This window comes from Polypterus senegalus, chromosome 1, assembly GCF_016835505.1.
Source record: "Polypterus senegalus isolate Bchr_013 chromosome 1, ASM1683550v1, whole genome shotgun sequence".
NCBI classification, from domain to species: domain Eukaryota; kingdom Metazoa; phylum Chordata; class Cladistia; order Polypteriformes; family Polypteridae; genus Polypterus; species Polypterus senegalus.
The window spans coordinates 182,765,339-182,793,235 of NC_053154.1; the positions used below are offsets into that span (position 1 = coordinate 182,765,339).

Here is a 27,897-nt window from a genome sequence, read left to right on the forward strand (position 1 = left end):
CAATTACTGCGCCGTGAAACTCATGTTTAATAACGTGCTTTAACTCCTATCATCATGAAAATGATATCACGTATACATCTCAGTATTTTAGTTATTCAGAGAACTGTAATATCACGAATGTAATGGATTCTGTGTCCAGTTGGAGGAAGAGAACCAGTTTAAGAAGCAAGTAGCGATTCACACACATAGAGCACATAGAAGATCAAATACAAAACAAAGCATTTTACATGCTACTTTAATTACGATGTGATTTGAGAAACCGGTTAATTAAACGATTTTAAGATGAAGTTTATGATGTTCTACTTTATTGACAAAATAAACTATGTGATTAAAGTGGAAATGTCGAGATTGAAGTTGACATTTCGTGCTTTTTCCCCACTGTGTGCCTTATTTTCTCTGTACCCTAATAAGCTTTCATAGGACACTCAGACAGTGGGCTACAACTCGCCTTTTCACTGCGAATTTGATATGTGACTTCTTTTTTATTCCCGGCACTGTGCGATTTTGTGAACGTGAGCTTTCAAGTTTCTCCAACACGCTATGTCACTCGATCAACTTCCTTTTGTTGATTATACCACGGTTTATTTGAACAAATAGTATGTTTTTCCTTTGCCTCCACTTGGTATTCGCTGAAATTCTTATATTTTCCCCCACACGCCGTTATACATGAGGCCCCAGGCCAATACCATCCCTACAGTGAAGCATGGTGGTGGCAGCATCATGCTGTGAGGATGTTTATCAGCGACAGGAACTGGGAGATTAGTCAGGATAAAGGGAAAGATAACTGCAGCAATGTACAGAGACATCCTGGATGAAAACCTGCTCCAGAGCGCTCTTGACCTCAGACTGGGGTGACGGTTCATCTTTCAGCAGGACAACAACCCTAAGCACACAGCCAAGATATCAAAGGAGTGGCTTCAAGAAAACTCTGTGAATGTCCTTGAGTGGCTCAGCCAGAGCCTAGACTTGAATCCGATTGAACATCTCTGGAGAGATCTTAAAATGGCTGTGCACTGACACTTCCCATCCAACCTGATGGAGCTTGAGAGGTGCTGCAAAGAGGAATGGGTGAAACTGGCCCAGGATAGGTGTGCCAAGCTTGTGGCATCATATTCAAAAAAGACTTGAGGCTGTAATCGCTGCCAAAGGTGCATCAACAAAGTATTGAGCAAAGGCTGTGAATACTTATGTACATGTGATTTCTTAGATTTTTTTATTTTTAATACATTTGTAAAAACCTCAAGTAAACTTTTTTCACGTTGTCATTATGGGGTGTTGTGTGTAGAATTCTGAGGGAAAAAATGAATTTAATCCATTTTGGAATGAGGTTATAACATAACAAAATGTGGAAAAACTGATGTGCTGTGAATACTTTCCAGATGCACTGTATTTCACCTTAATTCTTTTTTATTTGCCTTTGGCTCATAGCATGAATAATGCATTAGAATGGCATGTCTATGTGCAGTGATGCTCTTAGAAGACAGGAAAAGTTTCTTTTAAAATCTGTTAGGCTTGCAGGTCATTAATCAAAAACAGAGCACTAACAACTACATAGGACCAATCCTACATTGCACCCTAAAAAAAAAGAGAAATCTTTTAAGAAGAATGAGTTAGTCTTCTGGATAAGCATTCTAGTACAGTAATTAAAATATGAAGTTCATTTTATCTAGATATGTTTTCTTTTCTTCATTCTTTGGTACTCTGTCACTCACTTTAACATCAATAACTCCCATAGCCTCATTTTTTTCATTTTAAAGTAAATCCTGTTTACAATGTGAACATAACCTCATGCAGATTATACTCACACTAAGAATAGCTTGAAGGGCTACATCATTGAGGATGTCACCATTGTTCCTTGCCTTCATTGCTAGGCTTACAAACCAGACACATGGGACCCAAAACTTATTATGGGAACAAGGCAGACTTTCAAGTTGCTTGTATTCATCAGAAGTCATGAAACCTGTGGTAAAAAGAGTGAGAGTTCTGAATACATTTTTAAATGCCACTTTTCATACTATAATGAAAGAATTATATATTTTAGTAATAAAGTGCCCTTTTTGACTGAGATCTCCGAATTATGTTGAATATTTTTGTTAGTTTTGAATAACATATTATTAGGTATAAAGGAATTGTAGAGTCAAGAATGCTTTTCAAGTAGAAACTTGTCTTAATCAGATAGTTTATAGGTCAGTCACACTTGAAATGTATTAAAGGAACAAATTATATAAAATATAAGTTTTTATGACATATGATCTTGCATTAACTGGAATTTCTGGGACTAGAGATACAAATCATACCTGCATGAACAACATGCTCCATAGTGGGGAAGCGTTTATATACTGCAGTGCTGATAGAGCGGAATATCAGTACAGCTGACAGATTGGCATATCGCATCAGAGTCCGTCGGAGAATCCGAGCAGCCTCATTCGTGCCTCCAACGTGGCAGGCCACCAAGCAGCTAAGACGGTCAGGCCAGGGCACGCTTTCATACTGATTCCACCAACGTGACACCACCAACGTCACATAGAAGCCTATAGCAACAAAAAAGAAAGAAATGAGTGTCTAAAACAAAGCAAAGTATGGAAAATCGACCTCAAAATAGAACAAATTGTGTTTCTTCTGACCTGATTTAAGCTGAAACTAAAAACTAGAAGATTAAGATGAGATAATGAATGCAACTCCTGCATATACTGTATATATATATATGTTTTTTATAGATCTGTTCTGATATATATATATATATATATATATATATATATATATATACTGTATATATATATTGTAAAAGACGAATCAAGACACAGCATAAAGGTTTGGGGTTTCCGGCCCCGTATACTGTAAAATTCTCCACAGCAAAATAAACAACAGGTCAAAATACATGAAACAAAACTTTCATATATGCGCGACACCAATGATGGCGTTGGCGGACATTTTATGGAGGAGGAGCCGGAAGTGGAGGAATGCTGGGAAGGAACCGTGGGAGAAGATGGGATCGATGACGTCAGGAACAATGGATGGAGGAAGGGTCGGAAGTAACGTGTTGCGGGAAGAATGAGGCTTATGCCTGGGGAGCGTCTTTTCTTCTGCAAGAAATAAAAGGAGAAAGGTTAGTACCCCGCCACTCCCTGCAGGCGAATGTCTTCCCAAGCGTATTAAGGTCCGTCCGCGGTCCCCTACTCGCACGTGCGTGACACGACCCCCAGCCCAAAACCGTCAGGTTGGGCGGACCTAACCGAGAGGTCGTGAATACGAGAGAGGGCATCGGCATTGGCCTGAAGGTTGCCGCGACGATAAGTGATGGCGAACTTATATGGTTGCAAATCCAGAAACCATCTGGTGACCCGGGGATTTGACTCTTTGTGTAGGGACATCCACTGAAGCGCAGCGTGATCAGTCACCAGAGTGAATTCGCGACCCAACAGGTAGTAACGGAGATGGGTCACCGCCCACTTAATAGCCAAGGCCTCCCTCTCTACTGTTGCATACCTGGTCTCCTGGTCCAACAGTTTCCGGCTTAAGTACATCACGGGGTGCTCGACACCATCGATGCTTTGGCTCAACACGGCGCCCAGGCCTGTGTCCGAAGTGTCGGTCTGGAGAATAAAAGGAAGACCAAAATCAGGTGTCCTTAACACTGGTGCCAATGTTAGGGCCTTTTTTAGGTCACTGAATGCATGTTCCACTTTGTCGTTCCATACCACATATAAGGAGCGCCCTTCTTTGTTAAATTGGTCAAGGGTGCTGCCCTTTCGGAGAAACGGAGAACGAACCGGCGGTAGTACCCCGCCAACCCCAAGAAAGCCTGCACCTGTCTCTTGGTATTCAGACGGGGGGCCATTCTAAGATGTCTTTGATTTTTGAACATTGTGGCCTCATCTGTCCTCGTCCCGCTAGGTAGCCTAAATACTTGGCCTCTTTCAAGCCAAAAAAGCACTTAACAGGGGTTTATGTGGAGGCCGGCTTTAGCTAGTGTCGTGAGGACAGCGGAGAACTGCAATAGATGCTCCTTCCAGGTGCCGGAATAGATGACTACGTCATCCAGGTAGGCGGCACTATAGGACTGGTGGGGCTTCAGCACTCTATCCACCAGACGTTGAAAGGTCGCTGGGGCCCCGTGCAGCCCAAATGGGAGGACCTTGTATTGCCAATGTCCGCTAGGGGTGCTAAAGGCGTTTTTTTCTTTGGCAGATGCCGTTAAGGGAATTTGCCTATACCCTTTCGTCATATCAAGGGTAGTCAAGTATCGAGCCGTACCCAGTCGCTCAAGCAGGTCATCTATACGGGGCATCGGGTAGGCATCAAATTTGGAGACCTGGTTTAAACGTCTACGTTACAGAATCTCCAGAAGCCGTCCGGCTTAGAAACGAGGACGATAGGACTGGACCAAGGACTATGGCTCTCCTCAACAATATCCATGTCCAACATCCATTGCACCTCCAGTTCCACTTCAGCACGTTTTGCCTCCGGGAGTCTATAGGGTCTCTCCCGGACGATTATTCCGGGGTCCGTGACTATGTTGTGTTCAAAGTCCGGCCCGGTGATTCGCTCACTACTTCGGGGACGGCCAGGATTGCGTGGGTTAACTCCTGCCACTGTAGGGGTGTCAGCTCGTCACTGAGGTTAAGGGCAGACGTGCATGTGAATAGGGAGAGGGATCTACGAGTGTCAGGAGACTCCTCCCTGTCTTTCCAAGGTTTTAATAAACTTACGCGGTAGATCCTCTCAGACTGCCGACGATTGGGCTGTTTAACCAAATAGTCGACGAGTCCCTTTCTTTCCTTAACCTCATAGGGACCTTGCCAGTGAGCTAGTAATTTAGAGTGGGAGGTAGGAACAAGCAGTTGCGCCACATACTCCAATATATTGGAGGAGGGAAGGGCCTCAGCCTCCCAGCCCTCTTTTAGTATGTCCAAAATTCCACAGGGTTGTCGCCCATACAACAACTCAAAAGGGGAGAAGCCTGGGGCACTTCCCGGTATGCAAAAAGCACAAGCGGTAGGAGTTGGTCCCAGTTCCTGCCATCCGCATTGACTACCTTGCATAGCATCTGTTTAAGCATCTGGTTAAAGCGCTCTACCAACCCGTCTGTTTGCGGGTGATAGACAGATGTCTTTAGGTGCTTTATACGGAGTAATTTGGCAACCTCCCTGAAAATATCCGAAGTGAAGGGTGTACCCTGGTCCGTGAGGACTTCTCTGGGAATACCCACTCTAGAAAATAGGTTGACTAATTCCCATGCGATGTTTTTGGTGTTAGCGGAGTGCAGGGGAACCGCCTCTGGGTATCGGGTGTCGTAATCCACCATGACCAATATGTATTTATGGCCACGGTTTGAGGCTTCCAGGGGTCCTACTAAGTCCACCACTATTCTGTCGAAGGGAACATCGATCAGGGGAATAGGGACGAGAGGAGCGCGGCCCCTCCTAGGAATCTGGCGAGTCTGACACTCCGGGCAGGATTGGCAGAAACGCCGGAACTCCTTGTTGATCCCGGGCCAGTAAAAGCGGAGCTTTATCCTCTCTAAAGTGTTCTCGGCCCCGAGGTGTGCGCCTAGGAGGTGAGCATGAGCTATTTCACATATCTCCCGCCGGAAAATACGCGGAACTAGCAGCAACTTACGCACCTCGCCCTCGTGGGTCGCCACCCGATACAACAGATTGTTTTCTAGCACAAAAAAGGGCTCGCGTGGTATGGAATTGTCAGCTTGTGAGCTGCCTGGAAGGACAACCGCATTCCGGGCAAACCGCAGGGAATCGTCATTCCACTGCTCTCTCTTAAATAAGGCAGGCGTGGACCGAAATTGGTGGTCCAAGCTATTCAGAGGGTTTTGTGAGCTGGACACAGGAAGAGTACCCTGGCTCGTTCCCTCCCCGGCGGATACTTCCGGGTCAGGGTCCGTCGCCAGAGAAGCGTCCCCTGGTGTGCCTGCGCCATTAGGCCCTGCCCTAGAGCACGGCATGGGGACCCCGGGAAGGGTGTCTCGCCCCTTCATAGCCAGACCCAATGAGGCCCCGGGAGCAGTGTGCATCTTACCGCATTTTTTGTGTGACCACTCCTGTCCCAAAATCACCGGATAGGCGCAACACCGCGACCACCAAACTAGTCAATTCCCCCTTCCAGGCGATATAGCACTGTGCGAAACGATAAGACTTGGTCTCCCCATGCACACAAGTGACTTGCAGATATTGGTTTAGCCACTGCCATAACGGCGAGCAACAATGGTTATGTTGCTGCCGGAGTCAAACAAAGCCACCACCGAGTGCCCAGTCAGTAACACCACTCCCGTATTCGGAGTCGCCAAGGGATGAGACGGGGCACAGTACCTTTCCGCCGTAGCCCAAGTGCAGTCCATTGGCTCCGTGGTCAGATTCAAGGGACAGGTCGGCAGCAGGTAGATGCTTTGGAAGATGGAAGCAGAAGGAATAATGTCAGAATTGAAGGTCTGCCTGAGAATCGAGAAAGTCCTAACCCTGTAAAATCCGCAGCTGAACTTTCTTCTAAAATAATTGGGGAGGACTTTAAAGCATATTCTGAGATAGCAGCGGCTTATCGAGTATGCGGATTAAATACCGTAAGACCTAGATTTTTTATTATTCGCTTTGAAAGATTATCATTTAAGCTAGAGGCCCACTCCTCAGACACAAGCAAGAGATTATATATGAAAATAACCACATTTGTATCTTCCCTGACTTCTCTTCAGCAACAGCTTCTAAACGCGCAGCCTTCTACAACATTAAACAGTGGTTATGGCAAGCCAACATCAAATATAACCTCTTGTATCCAGCCAAACTGAAAGTGGAATTGCAGGGTCAATTCTATGCCTTCGCTAGCAAGGAAGAAGCAGAAAAGGAATTAAGAAAGCTGATCCCAGGACTATTCTGATACATAATAGTGAGTCATGGTTGTTAATGATATGGCAAGGATTAATAATCTACTGTCTGATCTAATTGTTTAAAATACAGGTTTTTATCATTATATATTCTCACTAGCAAAATACCCGCGCTTCGCAGCGGAGAAGTAGTGTGTTAAAGAAGCAATGAAAAGAAAAGGAAACATTTTGAAAATAACGTAACATGATTGTCAATGTAATTGTTTTGTCACTGTTGTGAGTGATGAGTGTTGTTGTCATATATATATATATATATATATATATATATATTTACACACACACACATAAACATATATATATATATACATATCTATACATATACACATATATACATACATATATATATCTACATATATACACATACATATACACACACACATAAATACATACACACATACATACATACACACACAAATACATATATATATACATACACACACACATATATAAACATATATATACATATACATACATATCTACATATATACACACACAGCTATTTCATTATCAGTGCAATACGCTGCTTGTTAAAACGGATAACTCCGCTCTTACGCAAGTCTGCGTGGATATTATGAACTATCGTATTTGTTCAAGTTCTATTTAAATTTTAAATAGAAGGAATTTTTATTTAGTCGACAGAAATATCTTTGGTAGGAATGGTAAAAACAGACAGGAATATTATTCGTGAATAAATCAACTCAAACCTTAAACAACTTATAATATTTTGCTCTCCATAAAATTATATCCTGTCTAAATTATACAAGTTAGAAATAAAGTAAACGTTAAAAGAACAAACATTCACATTTCTTTACTCTTATGTAATTTTATATAAAAAATAAACTTAGATTTTAAATATCCCAAAAGATTTTGCTCTCCATAAAAATATATCCTGTCAAAATGATACAAATTCAAATATGAACATGCTGCATAACAAAACCTAGAAATATAAATGAAATGTGTTCCTTTCAGCAGTAACAAATCAAATCATTCAGTTTTCTTTGCTCATATGTCATTTTAGAGCTGGACGCCTGGCATCTTTTTTTTGGCAACAAATTCGTTTATGTTTGGTGTGAGGTTCTGTGTTGTGGAGATTCTCAGGATGGATTGCAGGTGCTCATCAGTGAGGCGACTCCTGTGTGCTGTTTTGTTAGTCTTTATCACTGAGAAGAGCTTCTCACACAGATATGTGCTACCAAACATGCACGAGGTTTGAGCCGCATGTAGACGGACTTTTTTTGTTCTTGAAGTCACCAAAGCGCCGTGCAAACTCAGTGCTCTCAGTTTATCAGCAAAGTGCGTATTTGGGAACACCGTAGTGACGACTTGGTTTAACATTACTTGGCAACAGGGAAAGTGAGGCAAGGTGCACTGGTGCATTTGTGTCTCCCATAAAAGCAGCTTCACTTGAAATCACTTTGTGATTGTGCACGGGTTAAAACGTCCGCTGAAGTGTCAGATTCTTATTTAATTATGTTGCTTTCTGTATCTTCTGCATTGCATTCAGGTTAACCTGATGTTTTGTCTCATAGTGCCGTGTAGATTAAATTCTGTAATTACAGCCACATTAGCTCCACAAATGAGACACACGGGTTCAGTAAACATATACTCAGCCTCCCATCGGTTTTTAAAGGCTCTATTTTCAGAATCAACTTTTCTCTTCAGCATCGTGTGAGCTAGCTTCGCAATAACTTGCAGCATCATAAGGTAGACTTGATTAACGCGGTAAGTGTTCGGCAAGGCAGCTGAAGCGCTGCATTATGGGATCTGTAGTTTATTGTGTTACCAGCGCTTCATATACCCGGGCTTTAATAACAATAATACAGTATATAAAATGATCTTCCTTTAGCGGGACATTGACTTTTTCCAACGTGTGCTTTGTTTTGGATTTATGAATATTGTAGCGACCCGGCAGTCAGTGCTGCCGGAGTGATGCATTGTGGGAAGGTTGTACGTTCACTGGTTTTTCTAATGGTTTTTCCTGTTGTATTTATTAATTTCTTAACTTGTAAATAATGTTGTGTTTGTGTTCAATTGGTTGGGTGGGTTTGGGTCGTCGCCGTCCGGGGTTATTTATTTTGTAAAAAGTACCGGTTATGTGAAATGTGTCTTCGTGCATGACCTTGACAGTGGCGGTGCAATAATGTCGAGCTTTGTTTACTGGCTATCTGTGAATAAAGAGATACAACAGGACAGAGCTGTTATTCATTGCTAAGATTTCATCTAAGCAATTAATGCCGAGACACTCGTAGTCGTGCAGTGTATGGGACACGAGTGCTCGTTACTTAAAGAGCTGGGTACAGCTGCGTGCATAACGCTGGCAATCCGCTAGCCGACAGCTTGGGAGAGGTGCACGGCAGAGATCGGCTTTAAAAACTTCAAGACTCGACCACAGGTCGCTACATTGGTGTCAGAAGTGGGAGACCAGGCTGTTTAGAAAACGCTGTTATGGAACAGAGTCTTGAAGAATTGGAGCGTGCCATCTTGGAGAACAGCGTTACGTTAGAGCGCCTGATCAGCGGAGCTGTGCGGAGAAAAGCGGCAGACCGGCCTGATGGTACCAGTATTCCCCGGAAAGTGTTGCGATCTTCTGAGCACGGCCAGAGGGGGCCGTCGGCTGCCGCAGCGATACCCCAGATAACCAGTCGGATGGTCCGCTTCTCACGGTCACCTGCTAAGCTGCCGCGATACAGCGGATTGACTCCTTTAGAACCATACCTCGCACAAGTGGATCTGGCCGCGATACACAATGAGTGGAACCACGAGGAAGCTGCGACACACTTGGCCCTTGCCTTGGAGGGTCCCGCACTTCAGGTACTCATTGATCTGTCATCGGAAGAGTGTCGTGATCTTCAGGCTCTCACCGCTGCTCTCACCAGTCGCTTTGGACAAAGAACTTCAGCAGAATGCAGCAGAGACAAGCTGACTAGCCGACAACGGCATGAAGGTGAGAGTATAGGAGCCTTTGCCGCTGACGTCAGGGTATATACACGAAAAGGTTACCCTACTTTCTCGACAGCAGTGAGGGAAGAACTCGGACTTCATGCTTTCCTGCGGGGCCTCACACCAGAATGTCTTCGCCAGCATGTCTGTCTATCGTCACCCCGAGATTTGAGCGAGGCACTAAAAGAGGCTGAGCGGGTCGAAGACGTACTACAGGCTGAGTCACCGACAAGACGAATGCCACGACCGAGTCGACTAACAAGAGCTGTTGAACGAAGGGCGGAAGGGGACCTGTCTGAGGTAGTGGAGGTCAGCCGCGCCCAATCAACATCAACCCCCCGACAGACAACGAGTGGACTGCTGTTTTCGATGCGGAGAACCAGGGCACTTTGCCAGGGATTGCCCTGCCCCAAGTCCGTTGCCTCGTACAGCATCACCGCAGGGAAACGACATCGGGGTGAGGCCGTGAGGGGACCCTCGCTCCGTTTTTCAGCACCCCTCAACAAAGACTGCTTCAAAGTTGGGCACTGTGGATTTTCCACTGGACTATACCTAGACTGCACTATTGATGGACGGCCATGCAGTGCCTTAGTGGACACGGGTCCACTATTTGTTTGCTAAGAAAAGGAGTGTTGCCAGAAACAGCTAGTCTTCTTCCGAGGGCTGGACCCCACAAATAGCGAACTACGCGCGGTTACGGGTGAGCGGACAGTAATGCCGGAAAGAAACTGTTATCTGTGTTGGTAGGGACGAGCCAGACCAACCACGAATTCTGGCTTGCGGACATTAAAGACCAGTGCATTATTGGGTTGGACTTGTTGGCCCACTGGGGAGCATGTGTTGATGTGTCTAGGGCCGTCCTCTGCCTAGGTAATGAGACTGTGTCGCTCCAATCGGGCTGGAACCGTCCTGGAAGGGCTGCTGGCTTGGATTTGCCTGGATACCACAGCTCACGGCTCCCGACCGTTGTTCGAAGATGCAGAGACTCAAGGGGACCCCAGGAGAATGTTGCAGCTCAGACCAGTGCTTCCCAACGGTTTTCCTCACGCGACCACCCATCAGCTGAGACAGTTGCCGCTGTAGAGGAATTGGGCCGTCGAAGTGGGGAACGCGCCACAGCAGGAGCAACTTCAACAACTATTGAGAGACTTTGTGGACATTTTTGCGGCTCGAGAGGAGGACTGTACTAGAACAATTTAGTGAAACACCACATAGACACTGGCCATGCCGCTCCCATTCGTTTGCGCCCCCACCGATTGCCTCTTGCGAAGCGTCAAGCTGCCGAGGAAATGATTTGTGAGATGGCAGCCAATAACGTTATTGAGCCTTCGGACAGCCCCTGGGCTGCACCAATGGTCATGGTACGGAAGAAAACGGGGGGTTGGCGCCCCTGTGTGGACTTTCGGAGGTTAAACGAAGTCACTCGAAAAGACTCATACCCACTGCCACGCATCGATGATACATTGGATTATGTGGCTGGATCCTGTTGGTTCAGCACCTTGGACTTGCGCAGTGGGTATTGGCAAGTGGAACTGGCACCAGAGGACCGACATAAAACCGCATTCACCATCGGACAAGGGCTGTGGCAATTCAAGGTGATGCCGTTTGGACTGTGTAACGCACCGGCCACTTTTGAAAGACTGATGGAGCGGGTCCTAAAGACATTCCCCGAACCCGGTGTGTGGTCTATCTGGACGATCTGTTAATCCATGCCAGAGACTTTGATCAGGCTGTCCACAATTTAAGGGAAGTCTTGACAGCCATTCGTAGCGCCGGGTTGCGGTTGAACCCCGCGAAATGTAACCTCCTCTCCCGACAGACTCAGTTTCTGGGACATGTGGTTAGCGAGAGTGGAGTGGCTACCAACCCAGCGAAGGTGACTGCCGTGAGCAACTGGCCCCCACCAGCCAACATCACCGAGCTGCGGAGCTTTCTGGGCTTAGCCTCATACTACCGGAGATTCGTGAGAAACTTTGCAACCATTGCTAGCCCCTTGCACCAGCTGATGAGTAAGGGCCAACAGTTCGGGTGGACGGAGGACTGCGCCGCTGCTTTTCAACAACTAAAAGCTGCTCTTACCAGTGCACCTGTCCTGGCTTACCCTGACCCCAACCAACCCTTTATTTTGGACACTGACGCTAGTAATGTGGGGGTTGGCGCAGTACTCTCCCAGAGGGGGGAGACCGGAGAGAGAGTGGTGGCCTACTATAGCTGCAGCCTCAGTCGACCGGAGAAAAATTACTGCGTTACCCGGCGGGAGCACTTCAAGCCTTACCTTTTGGGCACTAAGTTTACGATCCGAACTGACCATGCTAGCCTTACGTGGCTGTTAAATTTCCGGCAACCTGAGGGCCAGGTAGCAAGGTGGATAGAGATACTTCAGGAGTATGATTTTGAGGTGCAACACCGACCAGGACGGCAGCATGCAAATGCTGATGCCCTCTCCAGGCGACCATGTATACTCCACGACTGTCGATATTGCCGTTGGCAAGAAGAAAGGGGTATGGGACCATCATCAGCAGCAGCCGGGCTAGAGGACACTGATGGAGCAGGGGAACCATTCACCATCGAACAGTTACGGCAACTACAGGCAAACGACCAAGTGCTAGAGAAGGTAAGGGGTTGGCTGGAGACCCAGGAATGCCCCGATTGGCAAACCGTGTCTTCCCAGGGCGGAACTCAAGTTGTTACATTCGCAGTGGGGCAGCCTGGAGTTGCACGATGGTGTGATCTACAGAAGATGGCAGGCACCAAGGGGGGGAACTGACCGTTTGCAACTTCTGGTTCCCCCGGCTTTACGTATAACGGTCCTCCGTTGGGTTCATGGAGCAGCTGGATCTGGGCACTTTGGAAATGCAAAGACAGTGCGTCAGCTGCGGCAGCGATTCTATTGGCCTGGGTGTCGACAAGATGCGGAGATACACGTCCACTGCTGTGACGTTTGTACTGCACAGAAAGGACCTGGCCAACGCTCTCGCGCACCATTACAACAGTATCTTGTCGGGGCTCCCATGGAGAGGATTGGGGTAGATGTACTGGGTCCTTTCCCTACCACAGAGGCCGGAAATCGTTTTGTTTTTGTGGCGATGGACTACTTTACTAAATGGCGGAGGCATATGCCATTCAGATCAAAGTGCCTCCACAGCCGCTAAAAAATTGCTGGATGAAATGTTCACTCGATTCGGGTGCGAATGAACTGCACAGCGATCAAGGGCGGAACTTCGAAAGCCGTTTGTTTAAAGAGGTGTGTCAGCGGCTGGGGGTGAAGAAGACCCAAACCACTCCCCTTCACCCTCAAAGCGATGGACTGGTCGAACGGTTTAACCGCACCCTGGCCGCCCAACTTGCCATCCTCACTAGTCAACACCAGAGAGACTGGGACCAACATTTGCCTCTGGTCTTGTGGGCGTATAGGACGGCCGTTCAGGAATCGAGTCAATGCACACCGGCGGGGCTGATGTTCGGAAGAGAGATGCGCACGCCGGTGGACTTGGTGTTTGGCTCGCCCCCTGAGCCTGAGCTTGTTGGCGGTCACTAAACGGACTATCTCCGACGATTAAAAGAGCGGCTGAACACCGTGCATCAACTGGCCAGGGAGGCCCTAGCGGGAGCTGGAGCCCGTCAGAAACGGGCATATGACATTCGGGCTCATGGTCCAACTTTCAAGCAAGGGGACAAAGTGTGGGTCTTTTGCCCACAAAGGAAACGGGGGTTGTCCCCAAAACTGACACACCATTGGCAGGGACCGGGAGAAATTCTGGACATAATTTCGGAAGTTGTTTTTCGAGTCCGAATGCCTGGACGGGGCAGACGGGTGGTGCTACATAAAGATCGTTTAGCACCATACCACCCATTGGCCCCAGCACCAGAAGGAATTGGAACTCAAAGTGGCTCTCCAACCTCCACACTCGGTGTCGAGACAGACATTGAAAGTCTCCGGACTGAACCTGACACGAGTCGTGGAGAGTCAAGCAGGCCAAAGCGTGTCCGTCGCCGACCGGGATATTTAATAGACTTTGAATGTAATGACTAGGGTTGTGAGGACACTAAACCCTCTTGGGAGGGGGCTATGTAGCGACCCGGCAGTCAGCGCTGCCGGAGTGATGCATTGTGGGAAGGTTGTACGTTCACTGGTTTTTCTAATGGTTTTTCCTGTTGTAGTTATTAATTTCTTAACTTGTAAATAATGTTGTGTTTGTGTTCAATTGGTTGGGTGGGTTTGGGTCGTCGCCGTCCGGGGTTATTTATTTTGTAAAAAGTACCGGTTATGTGAAATGTGTCTTCGTGCATGACCTTGACAGTGGCGGTGCAATAATGTCGAGCTTTGTTTACTGGCTATCTGTGAATAAAGAGATACAACAGGACAGAGCTGTTATTCATTGCTAAGATTTCATCTAAGCAATTAATGCCGAGACACTCGGAGTCGTGCGGTGTATGGGACACGAGTTCTCGTTACTTAAGAAGCTGGGTACAGCTGCGTGCTGCCGAGACACTCGTAGTCGTGCGGTGTATGGGACACAAGTCCTCGTTACTTAAAGAGCTGGGTACAGCTGCGTGCATAACGCTGGCAATCCGCTAGCCGACAGCTTGGGAGAGGTGCACGGCAGAGATCGGCTTTAAAAACTTCAAGACTCGACCACAGGTCGCTACAATATGCTTGTATGTATCAAACGCTTCATATTTTTTGCTGCCTTTTCAATTGTGTAATTCGGTTTTTGTTCAGCGCTCTTTGGAACTGTTGCTTTTTATCTGTGCACTGCGTCACTTCACGTGAGCCGCTCGGTGTACATGCATCGAAGTTTCCCAGCTGTGCTGGTGCCATCTCGTGCTATGTCCATGGCTGTATTTAATGTTATCTTAGCCCTGGCACTTAAAACATTCTCTCGCAGTTTCGCTGAGTTTGTACCAAACACCACCCTGACCATCTCATCTTCCTCTGCATAAGCACAGTCCTTCACCCGTGAATATTTAGTGGGAGTTTGCTATTGGATTGCCGCTGACGGACGGCCTTATATGGGCAGGCACTAAATTACAAACGCCAGCGGCAGCCTGTCTATGAACTTAATTTAAAGTGTAGGTTTACATCGTGCTTTGTTTCCGAAGTAGCAGAACTCATGAATATGGTTGTATATGTCACTCGCTCGCTTCTTATTGTTTCGCTGCCTTCTCAATTATATAATGCATGTTTTCTTCAGCGCTTTTTTGAGGTCTTACTGGTTTTCTATGTACTGCGTGATTATGTGGGAGGCGTGATGATGTCACACGAAACTCCGCCCCCACGGCGTTGAAGCTCATCTCCATTACAGTAAATGGAGAAAACTGCTTCCAGTTATGACCATTACGCGTAGAATTTCGATATAAAACCTGCCCAACTTTTGTAAGGAAGCTTTAAGGAATGAACCTGCCAAATTTCAGCCTTCCACCCACACGGGAAGTTGGAAAATTAGTGATGAGTCAGTGAGTGAGTGAGTGAGTGAGTGAGTGAGTGAGTGAGTGAGTGAGTGCTTTGCCTTTTATTAGTATAGATTATCACTCATTATTACTCGGGTACTATCTGTTTATGTTTTATTGTGCTTAATTACTTTTTCCTTTTTTTTTATTATCTAATTATTTTCTCTCTACCCTAAACGAGACTGTTCAACATCATACCCTTGGTTTATTGTTATTGCAAGACTTATTATGCTTATTTTGGACCACTTTCTAACAACATTCCCCGGGTTTATTATCCGGGTGTATTATCTTAATACACTAAGATTGCTGAAGATTACATATATTCTAAGTGCACAGTTTTTTTAGACTATATTGGTAATAGATATCTCTATTTTTTAATCCTAAAACGCCACTGCATGGGGGCTTGTTTTGCTTTGGACATGCTCTGTCTCTGGGTATGTCAGAGGACTGGGACTGTGTGAAGTGGGTTCTAGCCTCACTGGGGAGGCAAAAGGGAGGGTGGGTTAAGGGGGAGAAAAGAGAGCAGGCTTCATCTATACCTAATCTATCCTTTTAATCTTTATAATTATAACTACCAACGTAATAATAGGCTGCATGGCAATAACTCTTGGGGAAATAGGAAACTAAGGCCAGAGCTGTCTCACTTCCAGTTAAGACTATAAAATGACACCATAAACTCAGAATCAGTGTCTCCATGATGGGACAGTTAACTTCGTGAGCTGGAATGTTAAAGGCCTGAATCACGAATTAAAGAGAAAGAAAGTACTCTCTCACCTAACAGGTCTAAATGCTAAAATAGTATTTTTACAGGAGACCCACTTACTAAGCAAGGATCAGTTCCGGCTGCAAAAAGACTGGACTGGCCAAATGTTCCATTCAAGTTTTACAAAGAAAACTAGAGGTGTGGGAATTCTCATACATAGAACAGTACCATTTGTAGCATCAGATGTAGTATTGGATCCTGAAGGGAGATATGTAATGGTCATGGGAGACTTATCTAACTGTAAAATGATTTTGATAAATGTTTATGCACCTAATGTTGATGATAAGGAATTTATACAAAATTTATTTGCATCCATTCCCAATCTGAACACTCATAAATTATAATGGCTGGGGACTTTAATTGTGTTTAAATCCACTTTTAGATAGGACTTCTCCACAGGGGAACGCATCTAACACCGCAAAGATAATTACAAAGTTTATAACTGATCACAACTTATCAGACCCTGGAGGTTTTAAACCCAAATTCAAGAACATATTCTTTCTACTCACCAGTACATCATTGCTACTCAAGGATTGATTACTTCTTTATAGATAATAACTTCTTGCCTATGATTAAATCTTGCAAATACGATGCTATTGTTATTTCTGACCATGCACCTCTGATCTTGGAGCTAAATTACTAAGCCCCACACACTCACCGCAGATGGCGTCTCAACCCTTCTATTAGCTGACGAGAATTGTACGGAATTTATATCCAAACAAATCAAATTCTTTCTAGAGACAAATACATCAACTGAGATCTCTGCAGGAATACTCTGGGAAACTCTTAAGGCCTTCTTAAGAGGACAGATTATCTCATATCTTTCCCACAGAAATAAATTAGAAACCAAGAAAGTAGCAGAGATAAAAAGCAAATTACTAAAATAGATGAAGAACATGCCAGACTACCAAGCGAGACTCTACATAGGAAAAGGCAGGCTCTACATTCAGAATTAAACCTCTTGACAACTAAAGAAACTGAACAACTAATTTATAAATCCAGACATCATTACTATGAACATGGAGAGAAAGCTAATAAGCTTTTAGCTCAACAAATTCACACAATCTCAGTAATCACCAATGCGAATGGAGATAAAATCATCAACCAAAAAAATATAATGCACACTTTCAGAGACTACTATAAATCCCTATATACTACTGAGTTTAAAGAAGACAATACACAATCTAATGCATTTCTGGATACATTACAGATACCACAAATAGACACTTTTAGTGTGGAGGAACTTGATAAACCTCTGGATTATCAGAATTACTAGATGCTATAAAGTCACTCCAAGGCAGGAAAGCAGCAGGCCCTGATGGCTACCCTGCAGAATTTTACAAGAAATTCTCCACTCAGCTAGCTCCCCTCCTATTAGCAACATTTACAGAAGCCAGAGATAACCAATCTTCTTCAAACCTTTCGCCAAGCACTAATCACTGTTTTCCAAAACAAAATAAGGACTTATTACAATGTGCATCATACAGACCAATTTCACTTCTGAATAATGACGTTAAAATATTCTCTAAAATCATAGCTAGAAGGATAGAGAAAGTGCTCCCCTCGGTAATATCACAAGACCAAACTGGATTTATTAGGGGCGACACTTATCTTCAAATCTTCAAGCCTGTTTAATGTAATATACTCACCAACTAAATCAAACACCCCAGAAATATTATTATCATTGGATGCAGAAAAAGCATTTGACATGATTGAATGGAAATACCTTTTTACTACATTGGAGAAGTTTGGGTTTGGCCCGAACATTTGTGCATGGATTAAATTACTGTATACTAACCCAGAAGCTTCAGTTTGCATCAACAACATTTGCTCAGACTACTTTAAACTAGAACGTGGTACTAGACAAGGATGCCCCTTGTCACCACTACTGTTTGCATTGAACCACTGGCAATACATTGTCGAAATACTGATCAGATAAAGGGGATTAGCAGAGAAGGACTGGAACAGAAAATTTCATTATATGCAGATGATATGGTACTGTATATATCGACCCAGAAAATTCTGTGCCTGCAGTCTTAGCAGCACTCACAGAATTTCAAAAGATCTCTGGTCTCAGAATTAATCTGAATAAAAGTGTACTCTTTCCAGTGAATTCTCAAGCATATAATATTAGATTAGACACCCTACCTTTTATCATTGCAGAACAGTTTAAATACCTAGGTAAACATCACAAGTAAACATAAAGCTCTTTATTAACAAAATTTCGCGTCTGCATGGAAAAAATTAAACAAGACTTGCATAGATGGTCAACCCTTCATCTCACACTAGCTGGAAGAATTAACACTGTTAAGATTAATATTCTTCCTAAGCTCCTTTTTTATTTCAAAACATCCAATATACATTAATAAATCATTCTTTAAGCAATTAGATTCAACAATAACCTCATTTATTTGGAATTCAAAACATCCACGCATCAAAGAGCGACCCTACAAAGACAAAAGGCAGAAGGCGGCATGGCTCTACCTAACTTCCAGTTTTATTACTGGGCAGCAAATATACAGCATAAGAACCTGGACACAAATAGAAGAACATACACAGGCTTGGACCGCAATAGAAGTAAAATCCTGCAGTACTTCTTTGTATTCCTTGCTCTGTGCTCCAATAAACACAGTTATCGGCAATATACTAATAACCCAATTGTGCTCCACTCACTTAGAATCTGGAACCAATGTAGAAAGCATTTTAAGACGGAGAAGCTTCTATCTGTGGCACCAAGAGAACCACCTCTTTCAACCTTCACAAACATATGCAGTTTTTAATATCTGGAAAAATTTGGAATTAACTTGCTTAGAGATCTTTATATAGACAACGTCTTTGCATCCTATGAACAATTACATTCCAAATTTAACATTCCAGCTACACATTTCTTTCACTATCTTCAAATCAGGAACTTTGTTAAACAGAACCTTCCAGATTTTCCTCATCTTGCACCCTCATCCATGCTGGAAAAATATTGCTCAATCTCAAGGACTTAGACTCCATCTCTACAATATATAAAATCATTTTACAATCCCTCCTTTCAAAGATCCAAGAGGACACTGGGAAAAAGATCTCTCAATTAATATATCAGAAAAGGAGTGAGAAAGTAGCAATGCAGAGAATTCACTCGAGCTCCATATGCAAAAGCATACAATTATACAACTCAAAATTATATATTGAGCACATCTGTCTAGTCTAAAACTCTCCAAAATGTTTCCAGGGCATGATCCAACCTGCGAACGCTGCAACCAAGTCCCAGCCTCACTGAGTCATATGTTCTGGGCTTGCACCAAATTAACATTATTCTGGACCAAAATTTTAATTACCTTCAGACAGCCTTGGACTCACAATCCCTCCTGACCCATTAACAGATGTGTTTGGGGTTCTTCCAGATGGGTTTAAAGTGGAGAAAGACAAACAAATTGTGATTGCATTCACTACACTTTTGGCACAGAGACTTATTCTGCTAAACTGGAAGAACCCAAACTCTCCTCTTTTAAGTCATTGGGAAACCAATGTGTTATACTATTTGAAATTGGAAAAATCAAATACTCAGTTAAAGGATCCGTACAGACTTTTTTCAAAACATGGCAGGATCTAATCAGTAATATTTTAAAATAAACACTTAAAGCACAGAGGAAGCAATTATTTCTGTATTTCTCTGTCTTATGCATCCATCTCATCAAATGTATTCATTTAGGTATGTTTACAAGCCTTAAATTTCACACTGTTTGCCTTGCTTTCTCTCTCAGGGGTGGGGATGGATTTGTTGTTAACTCAATTTTACTTTTTGTAAAAAAAATTGATTGATTTGTATGGATTGCAATTTAATTAATAAAAAAATTTCGCTTCATCATTGCCTTAACACTGATGTCATTATTGTTCATATTTTATACAAGAAGCATATGCCAGTAATTCGTGTCTTTGTTGGGGGTCCTCAATTCAAAAGCATTTTTTTCTTTCATTGTTTAAAGCACTCGCACAGATTCCCGCCTCCTTGCCTGGCTCCATCCCGCCCCGGATCGTTGCGTCCGCCTCACTTGCTCCCTCTTGTCCCTCCCATGACAAATTCTTCTCAAAAGCCGAGTTATCAAAAAGCATTGACCGTAAACTCAGTACGTCCCATTTTTTTCACCTCATCAAAAATTGATTATTGACCAAAAGCCTCAGGGTGATTATGGTATTCCTTATCAGCAGCATTTCATTAAAGAGCAATCTACGTTAGGAAGGATGCGAGTCCTGTCTGCTGAAAGGGCAAGCCTCTTTATGGAGGAAGACACTGGAGTTGGGCTGTTTCTTCTCAATGTTGATCAGTGTTCAGGGATCAGAATGATTAGAATATTCTTGCTTCACAATTAGCCAATGTTTAACTCTTTCTATAATTAAATTGCCCCAAAAAAACGCACACATAACACACACTCACACACATGATCGGACGCACACACTACTGATTAAGAGTGAGATGTCCTGTGTTAGCATTAGCAAGGACTAATACATGCCCAGGACATTTACTGTCGTTTACTTGTAAGGTATGAAATTGCAAGAGAATTCACGTAGCATACAATGGATACATAAGACAAATATTATTAATTTCAGTTTATGGAATAACAGAAATCACTGTGTGGCTATCAAGATAATTGGAAGGTCAGCTGCTTAACTGGTGCATTCAGGTAGTACAGATCATCTAATCTAACGATTATTTCTGTTATTCCTAAGTGACAAACCACACACACACAACACACACTCAAACTCACAAATCATTGGTCGAACATACTGCTGATTAAGCGTATCTGTTGAGGACAATCATTCTTTCCTCCCAGAAAACATTAGTTCATCATGAATAGAAATCAGAATTGTGATTTTTGTTATTCCTTATTGACAACATTTCATTTAAAGATGATCTACATCAGGAAGGAATAAGTCTCTTATTTTGACAGGACAATCTTTTTACCACGCTTATATTAACTTCACCTTTTTGTTGTCTGGTACAAATCTTGTAATCAATATTTAACCCACTTCCAATTGTCCAAATGTCTTACTCACTTCCGGAGACAATGCATGAATCAATAATCAGTTTCACTAATTGATCAATTAATCCATGTTAATTAAGAAATGAAATTTTCATATGAAGAAAACAAAACCAAGACTTAAAAGTTGAAAATATATATAAAAAATCCTTTTTAAAAACCATACTTACATTAAGTTAAAAAGTGTACTAAAAAAGTAAAAAATAAGTCTCATATACATTACTCATAAAATAAAGCACTTTTCATCAATCAACATTAAAAAAATAGTTATAAATGCATGAAATTGTACATTTATTGCTTTATATTTCACATGTTGTATATGTATATTATTAAAATAATGATATATAAAGTATAAAACATCATAGACACAAACCCAAACAATCAAACACACACACAAGAAACCACACAGATCCAGTTTTCTCCACACAAAGGTCTACCCTTTACTCCTTCCTGATCTGGGTTACTCTTAAATGAAATGCTGCCAATATGGAATAACAGAAATCACCGTGCAGCTATCAAGATATTTGGAAGGTCAACTGCTGAACTGGGGCATTCAGTTAGTACACATCATCTAACGATTATTTCTGTTACTCTTAAGTGACAAAACCACACATGCACACACTCGCAAATCATCGGTCGCACTACTTAAGCATATCTTTCAAGGATGATATTTTTTTCAGCCCATAAAACATTAGTTCATCATTGATAGAAAGTAGCACAGTGATTTCTGTTTTTCCTTATTGGCAGCATTTCATTTAAAGATGATCTGCATCAGGAAGGAATAACAGTCTCTTATTTTGACAGAACAATTTTTTTTTAGGCGTAAGCGCTTGTATCACATGTATATGCACGCACTGACACACAACTACAGAATATCTAAACTGCCACTATCTGAACTGATTAATGCCAGTCCCTCCAAATGGATTTATATACATTTAAACCGGCATATAGATATCTAAACTGGTCTTATATATATTAAAACGGGTATATATACCAGTTACCAAATAGTAGATATCTGAAAAGGTGTTATGAAGATATCTGTGCCTCATTTGTTGAAGATTCAATAAGGTGTGGTTGTCACTGATGATCTAGAGTTTGCACACCTTGGCATGCTGTTTCCCTTTTGTTTTAACACATGCTCCATGCAAAATACCATCCTGTCTGTTGGTAGACATGTACACACAGCCGAATCTAACGCAAAGTGATGTTATGATATCTGTGTTCTAAGGTTGTAGGTGTATTACACGTTATTGTCGTTTTACCGTGGTGCTCTGTGATTGATGGCAGACAGAAAAAATTTATTACAATGGTATTGAAAAATGCCAGTCATTAGTTATATTTTCAGTCATTTTGGCAACTTACTATATGTTCTGTTACCAAGAATTTCTTCAGATAATAATAATAATAATAATTCCTTATATCTATAGAGAGCTTTTCTTACTATTCGAAGCACTTTGAAAAACAAAATGCAAAAGCAGGAAATTTCCAGGAAGCAAAATCATGATCATTTACCTCTGCACCATCTGCTAGGTCTGGCACCTGATAATTCTGAGTACTATGTTTTTATTTTAAACTGTCATAAACAATTTCAAAAAGATTCAAAAAACACTTTGGAGCAAAAAGGGTTAGACCAGTTTAGATATATACATCAGTTCGGATATATATAAATCAGTCCAGACACACCAGTTTAGATATTTTGTACTTTTGTGCTTAACACCTATAAAAAAAAGATTTTCCTGTCAAAATAAGAGACTACTGATATAGATCATCTCTAAATGAAATGCTGGCAATAAGGAATAACATAAATCACCATGTTGCTTTCTATCAATGATGAACTTATGGTTTATGGGATAAAAAAAATATCGCTTTCGACAGACACGCTTAAGTAGTATGTGCGACCTACAATTTCCGAGTATGAGTGTGTGTGTGGTTTTGTCTCTTAGGAATAACAAATAATTGTTAGATGATCAGTACTAACTTAAATGCCCCAGTTGAGCAGCTGTCCTCCCAAATATCTTGATAGCCACACAGTGATTTCTGTTATTCCGTATTCACACCATTTCATTTAAGAGTAGTCCATATCAGGAAAGAGTAAAGGGTAGACCCTCTTTGTGTGAAGAAAACTGGAGCTGCACGGTTTCTTGTGCATGCTGATCAGAGATACAGAATGATGAGAACATTACAGCTTCACAAGTAACTGATGTTTTGTGCCGTGGTGAGCATTTTAACTATAAACTGAAGTTAACAAAAATTGTCTCATGCATTATTGTATGCTACGCACAAAAAGTATTCTGACAAGTAATACCTTTTACATTTTTGCTAATCAAGTTTGCTCTTAAGGTAAGATGTACTCGTATATGTGAAATCCATGGATTAATGCTGACTTTCTCCAGAGACCGAATTCTCTTGCAATCTCATGCCCTGCAAGTACAATACAATACAGTACAATTTATCACATAAGAAGTACTGCAATGGGCATTAACATGCCCTGCATTTTGACAGCCCCCCAGACTTGACTCTCTAAGAAGACAAGGAAAAACTCCCGAAAAACCCTTGTAGGGAAAAATGAAAGAAAAAAATTTAAAAACCTTGGGAAAGGCAGTTCAAAGAGAAAACCCTTTCCAGGTAGGTTGGGTGTACCGTGGGAGTCAAAAAAGGGGGTAAATACAATACACAGAACAGAACACAAGTTATCCTCAATACAATATAATAGTGCAATAGAAATATTACAAGTACAGAGCAGAATTCAGCAGCAGATAATATGACGTAATAAGATTTGGACTTATTCAGAGTCCTGCCATCAAGCTTCTTCCCCCTATTGGCCATTCGACAGCTGAGACAGCACTGGGCCTGCCAGTCCAATGAAAGGACCCCTCTACCCGACGATTCCTGCAACCATCCATCAGAGAGTATTGTAAACAGCATTAAATTCCCAGGCGATGAATAATCGGTAGTATGTACATATGATCATGTGTGTGTGTGTGGTGCTTGTGTATATGTATGTGCTTTTGATGGGCAGCTTAACTATAAAAAGTGTTAAATGTCCGCTATTTGTGAATCAGGAATATTCTAATCATTCTGATCCCTGAACACTGATCAACATCGAGAAGAAACAGCGCAACTCCATTGTATTCCTTCATAAAGAGGCTTGTCCTTTCAGCAGACGGGACTCGTATCCCTCATGACATGGGTCGCCCTTTAATGAAACACTGCCAATAAGGAATACCAGAATCGCCATGTGGCTTTCAGTCAATAATAAACGTTTCGTGACGTGAAAAAATGGAAGTACTGAGGCTGCGGTCATTTTTTTTTTTTATAACTCGGCTTTTGAGAAGAACCTGTCATGGGAGGGAAAAAAGGGAGCGAATGAGGCAGGAGCAACGAGACGGTGTGGGATGGAGCGGGCAAGGAGGTGGGTATCTATGCGAGTTTTTTTAAATAATGAAAGAAATAAAGTGATTTGGAAATCGAGGACCCATCCAAATCCCCCACCAATGGCTTATGAAATAAAACATGACCGACTGGCACAAACTTCTTGTATAAATATATACAATAATGACACCGATGTTGAAGCAATGATGAAGCAAAACGGCAATGCTAAACTTGGGTGGCCACGCTGTGTTAAGTCTGACTGTATGTCTTTTATGACGAAGAGGAGATTGGTAATATAGTCCGCTATTTTCAGGACTCCTCATCAACTCGCTGGCCGTTGCGGGAATATTACGGTGGACTATCTGCGGACTTATTTTGTTATCTCTGGAGCGGAATTGGGAGGATGAAAACTGTTGATGTATAATAACTTGTATATGTGTGGCGCTGCAAATTAAGGGTTATTTAGGTTCGGGCGGGGCGATCTATTTGTAAGGGATTATTTATCTAGTTGTTTATTTGATGAACTGCAAGTATAAATATGGTATATGGTGGGCAGTGACCTATAAATGTATCGATATTAAGGGATTGCTTTATTAGAATAAAGGCGATACGGGAAATTTATTAAGGTGTGATATTGGCCTATCCTTTTATCATCTGCCTTTAGCTAGGTCAGAATAGTGGTAGCATTTCTCTCAGGCTAGTGCTCGAGACGAATTGTTACACTGTGATATTGACAATTAATCATAAGAGCAGAAATCAGGGATGCTATGAGTTTGTATGGACTGTGCTGGGTTGTTTTTTTCGTGAAATCGTCTCAGTTGACAGCGAGTGCCATTAACAATGATTTCTGTCCTAAATGACAATTCACAAGCTTTTTTGATATTTCTTAAAGGCCAATGTGTCTCAGTTTGTTCATTAATATTTTTTGACAATGTTTTATTTGAATTTTAATCAGAATTATTGTAAACATATTACCCATATTAATTTCTTGACTTGTAACATTTGATGAGAATAAATTAAAACATAACAACACACACAGTAGTTATGGTGCTTTGTTTATAATTATCACAACTCATTGTTTGTCTGAAATGTTCTACTTTGTATTTTTATGTTTGACAATGGAATGCTTCAGTATACAGTTGATTTATTCCACTTCTGAAGGTGTACATTGTCAGTATTTTCCATTGCATTTGGTCCTGGTGTAACGATGGCCAGTGTACTTGAGGGGCAACAGACGAGCTGACATAACGGAAGACAAGACACCTCCTTATCCTAATGCCCAGGCTCTTCTCATAAATATTCCTGTCTTGTGCTTTTCCTCATTACTGCCATATTACTATTATTGAAAATGTATGTAGAGGAAATGTGCTATTTTATGTGTATAAAAGGAAGGATGGTAAAGCCTTGAATGAAACTCAGTGTTGATGCTTTGAGTAACACGACAGGTAAAGAGCATGGAATGTTATATGTGTTGGTGACTCCAGGAGATTGCGTAAATGGAAAATGAATTAAGAATACAGAAAAAACAATAGCTTAGTCTTTAAATAATTCTATTTACATCAAAAATGTATTGTGCTGTGCCAGTTCAGACGACCTTTTATTTATTGATCCCCTTATGACAAGATACATTCACAAGAGAAGGATGTTGCTGACAATGTCAGGTGTTTTTTTGAAAGTTTGGAGCCAGGTATGCTTATCCAACTGTTTCCTTCTTGCCAGTACTTGAGTGATCTTTATGTCCACCACTGGATGAATTTGCAGAGTTTCTTAACGCAGAATCCAAGGCTTTCCTTAAATTGCAGAAGATGATGTTGATTGCACTGATTCTGTTTTGAAGACAGTTGTAATTAGATATGCAGCACTCACTTTTTACTTCCCTTGCTTTTTGGAAATCAACAGTACATATCAGCTACAGATCTGGGAATCACTGAATACTAAAAATATTGTCTTGTGCATATACTGCTGTGATGACCACATTGGGTTTGTAAACTTTAAAAAGTGAATTATTTCTTAGCCTTTTTGATGTGATTGACAAGGGGCAGAATAGACGCCATATTGTTACAATATGTGCTTGTCTTACGCCAAATATGCTCATCAATTTCTTACAGATTCTAGGTGGAGGAGACTCCACACCAAGGAATGAGGCATTCTATGTGAATCTTTTATAACATCTCTTAACATGCATATCCTAACATTTTTAAGCACAGAATAAAGAAAAACATAAAGTAACCATTGCAATAAAATATTTAAATTAAATGAAGCTGAAAAGCTTTAACAAAGCAATAGCCTTATTTAACTTTTTGTTTTGTTGCTATTGCATTAAAGTCATGGAATAAATCAATAAGTCAATTCATACAAAAGCTATAAATGATGGCTGCTTTCTGGAGAGTCTAGTGTTCATCTAAATTAAAGGAGAAATTATTAAAACATAGAAGTATGTATGAACTCTCAAAGTGTATTTCTCTACCAATTATTTTTTCAAGTCTAGAAAAGGTCTAACCAAAAGGAATTAATGAACACAAAATGAAAAATAAATGTTCAATAGACTCTGTAGCTCTTTTAGACACTACACAAGCATCACTTACATCAAGGAACCTACAGAGTTTTTTTCATTAACAGGGTAATATCTATGCAATATTTTAAACAATAATTCTTTAATTTTGTTATTTATAAAAGGAAAAAAAAACTTATAAGAAAAAGTCCATATAGAGTGACATTTTTTTCTTTGTTGAGCTGACCATTGATAAATTACAGGAGGGTTGATTTTATGAACTAATAAGTGCCTTATAAAATTATAATTATAACATTTGTCCAATATATTAACTCCATTTAAAGATAATGAAAATCAGTCTAATGAGAAACAGTCTACCATGATGTGACTGCTTTTAATTAATGAGAAAAAAGCATCTGGGATAGAGACACAAATCATTTTATATTCTTTTATTGAAGAAATATTACCAAATGTTAAACAAAAATCAGAACAAGGTTATCATACTGTGTGATTATTATCAAATAACTGGTAAACCAATAATATATTATTATTAAACCATTTATCTACATATAATAATGATTTTCCTTTGTGGGCAATGTGTTGGTTTTTCCATAAAAAAAAAAAAAATTATGTTTGTAAATCAAAAGCCAACTCAACAAAACTTGCTTATGAAAAGTAGGTAACTTTATAGGCAGTTTACTAACTTTATAGGGCAGGAACTGTAACCCACCAACTTTTGCTAAAAATAGAATTGGATATGCAGTATCATTTACTATAGGGATTTTTAAGAAATCTTTTAATACAGCTAATTTAAATACTCCAGTTGAGTGTGGAGAACTCAATGATGCCCATCATCCATCTGATATTCTATTTTTTAATACTTGTTTTGTTAAGTTAATGAGGGTTCTTCCTCCATGAGAAATTAAGAAGATTCTTATCTAGCGCCGCAGTAACATAATTAGGA

General features: G+C 41.6%; 1 protein-coding gene across 2 annotated transcripts in view; it reads right to left on the reverse strand.

Annotated features, from left to right (window-relative positions):
- The window catches only part of LOC120535990 (bestrophin-2-like), an 86,959-nt gene that overhangs the window by 15,435 nt on the left and 43,627 nt on the right, over positions 1–27,897 (reverse strand). For both annotated transcript variants that reach the window (XM_039764261.1, XM_039764254.1), the window contains exons 3-4: positions 2,298–2,531; positions 1,806–1,960 (exon numbers count right to left, since the gene is read on the reverse strand). In XM_039764261.1, the coding sequence (XP_039620195.1) occupies positions 1,806–1,960; positions 2,298–2,531 (389 nt within the window). The remainder of the gene's footprint in view (positions 1–1,805; positions 1,961–2,297; positions 2,532–27,897) is intronic.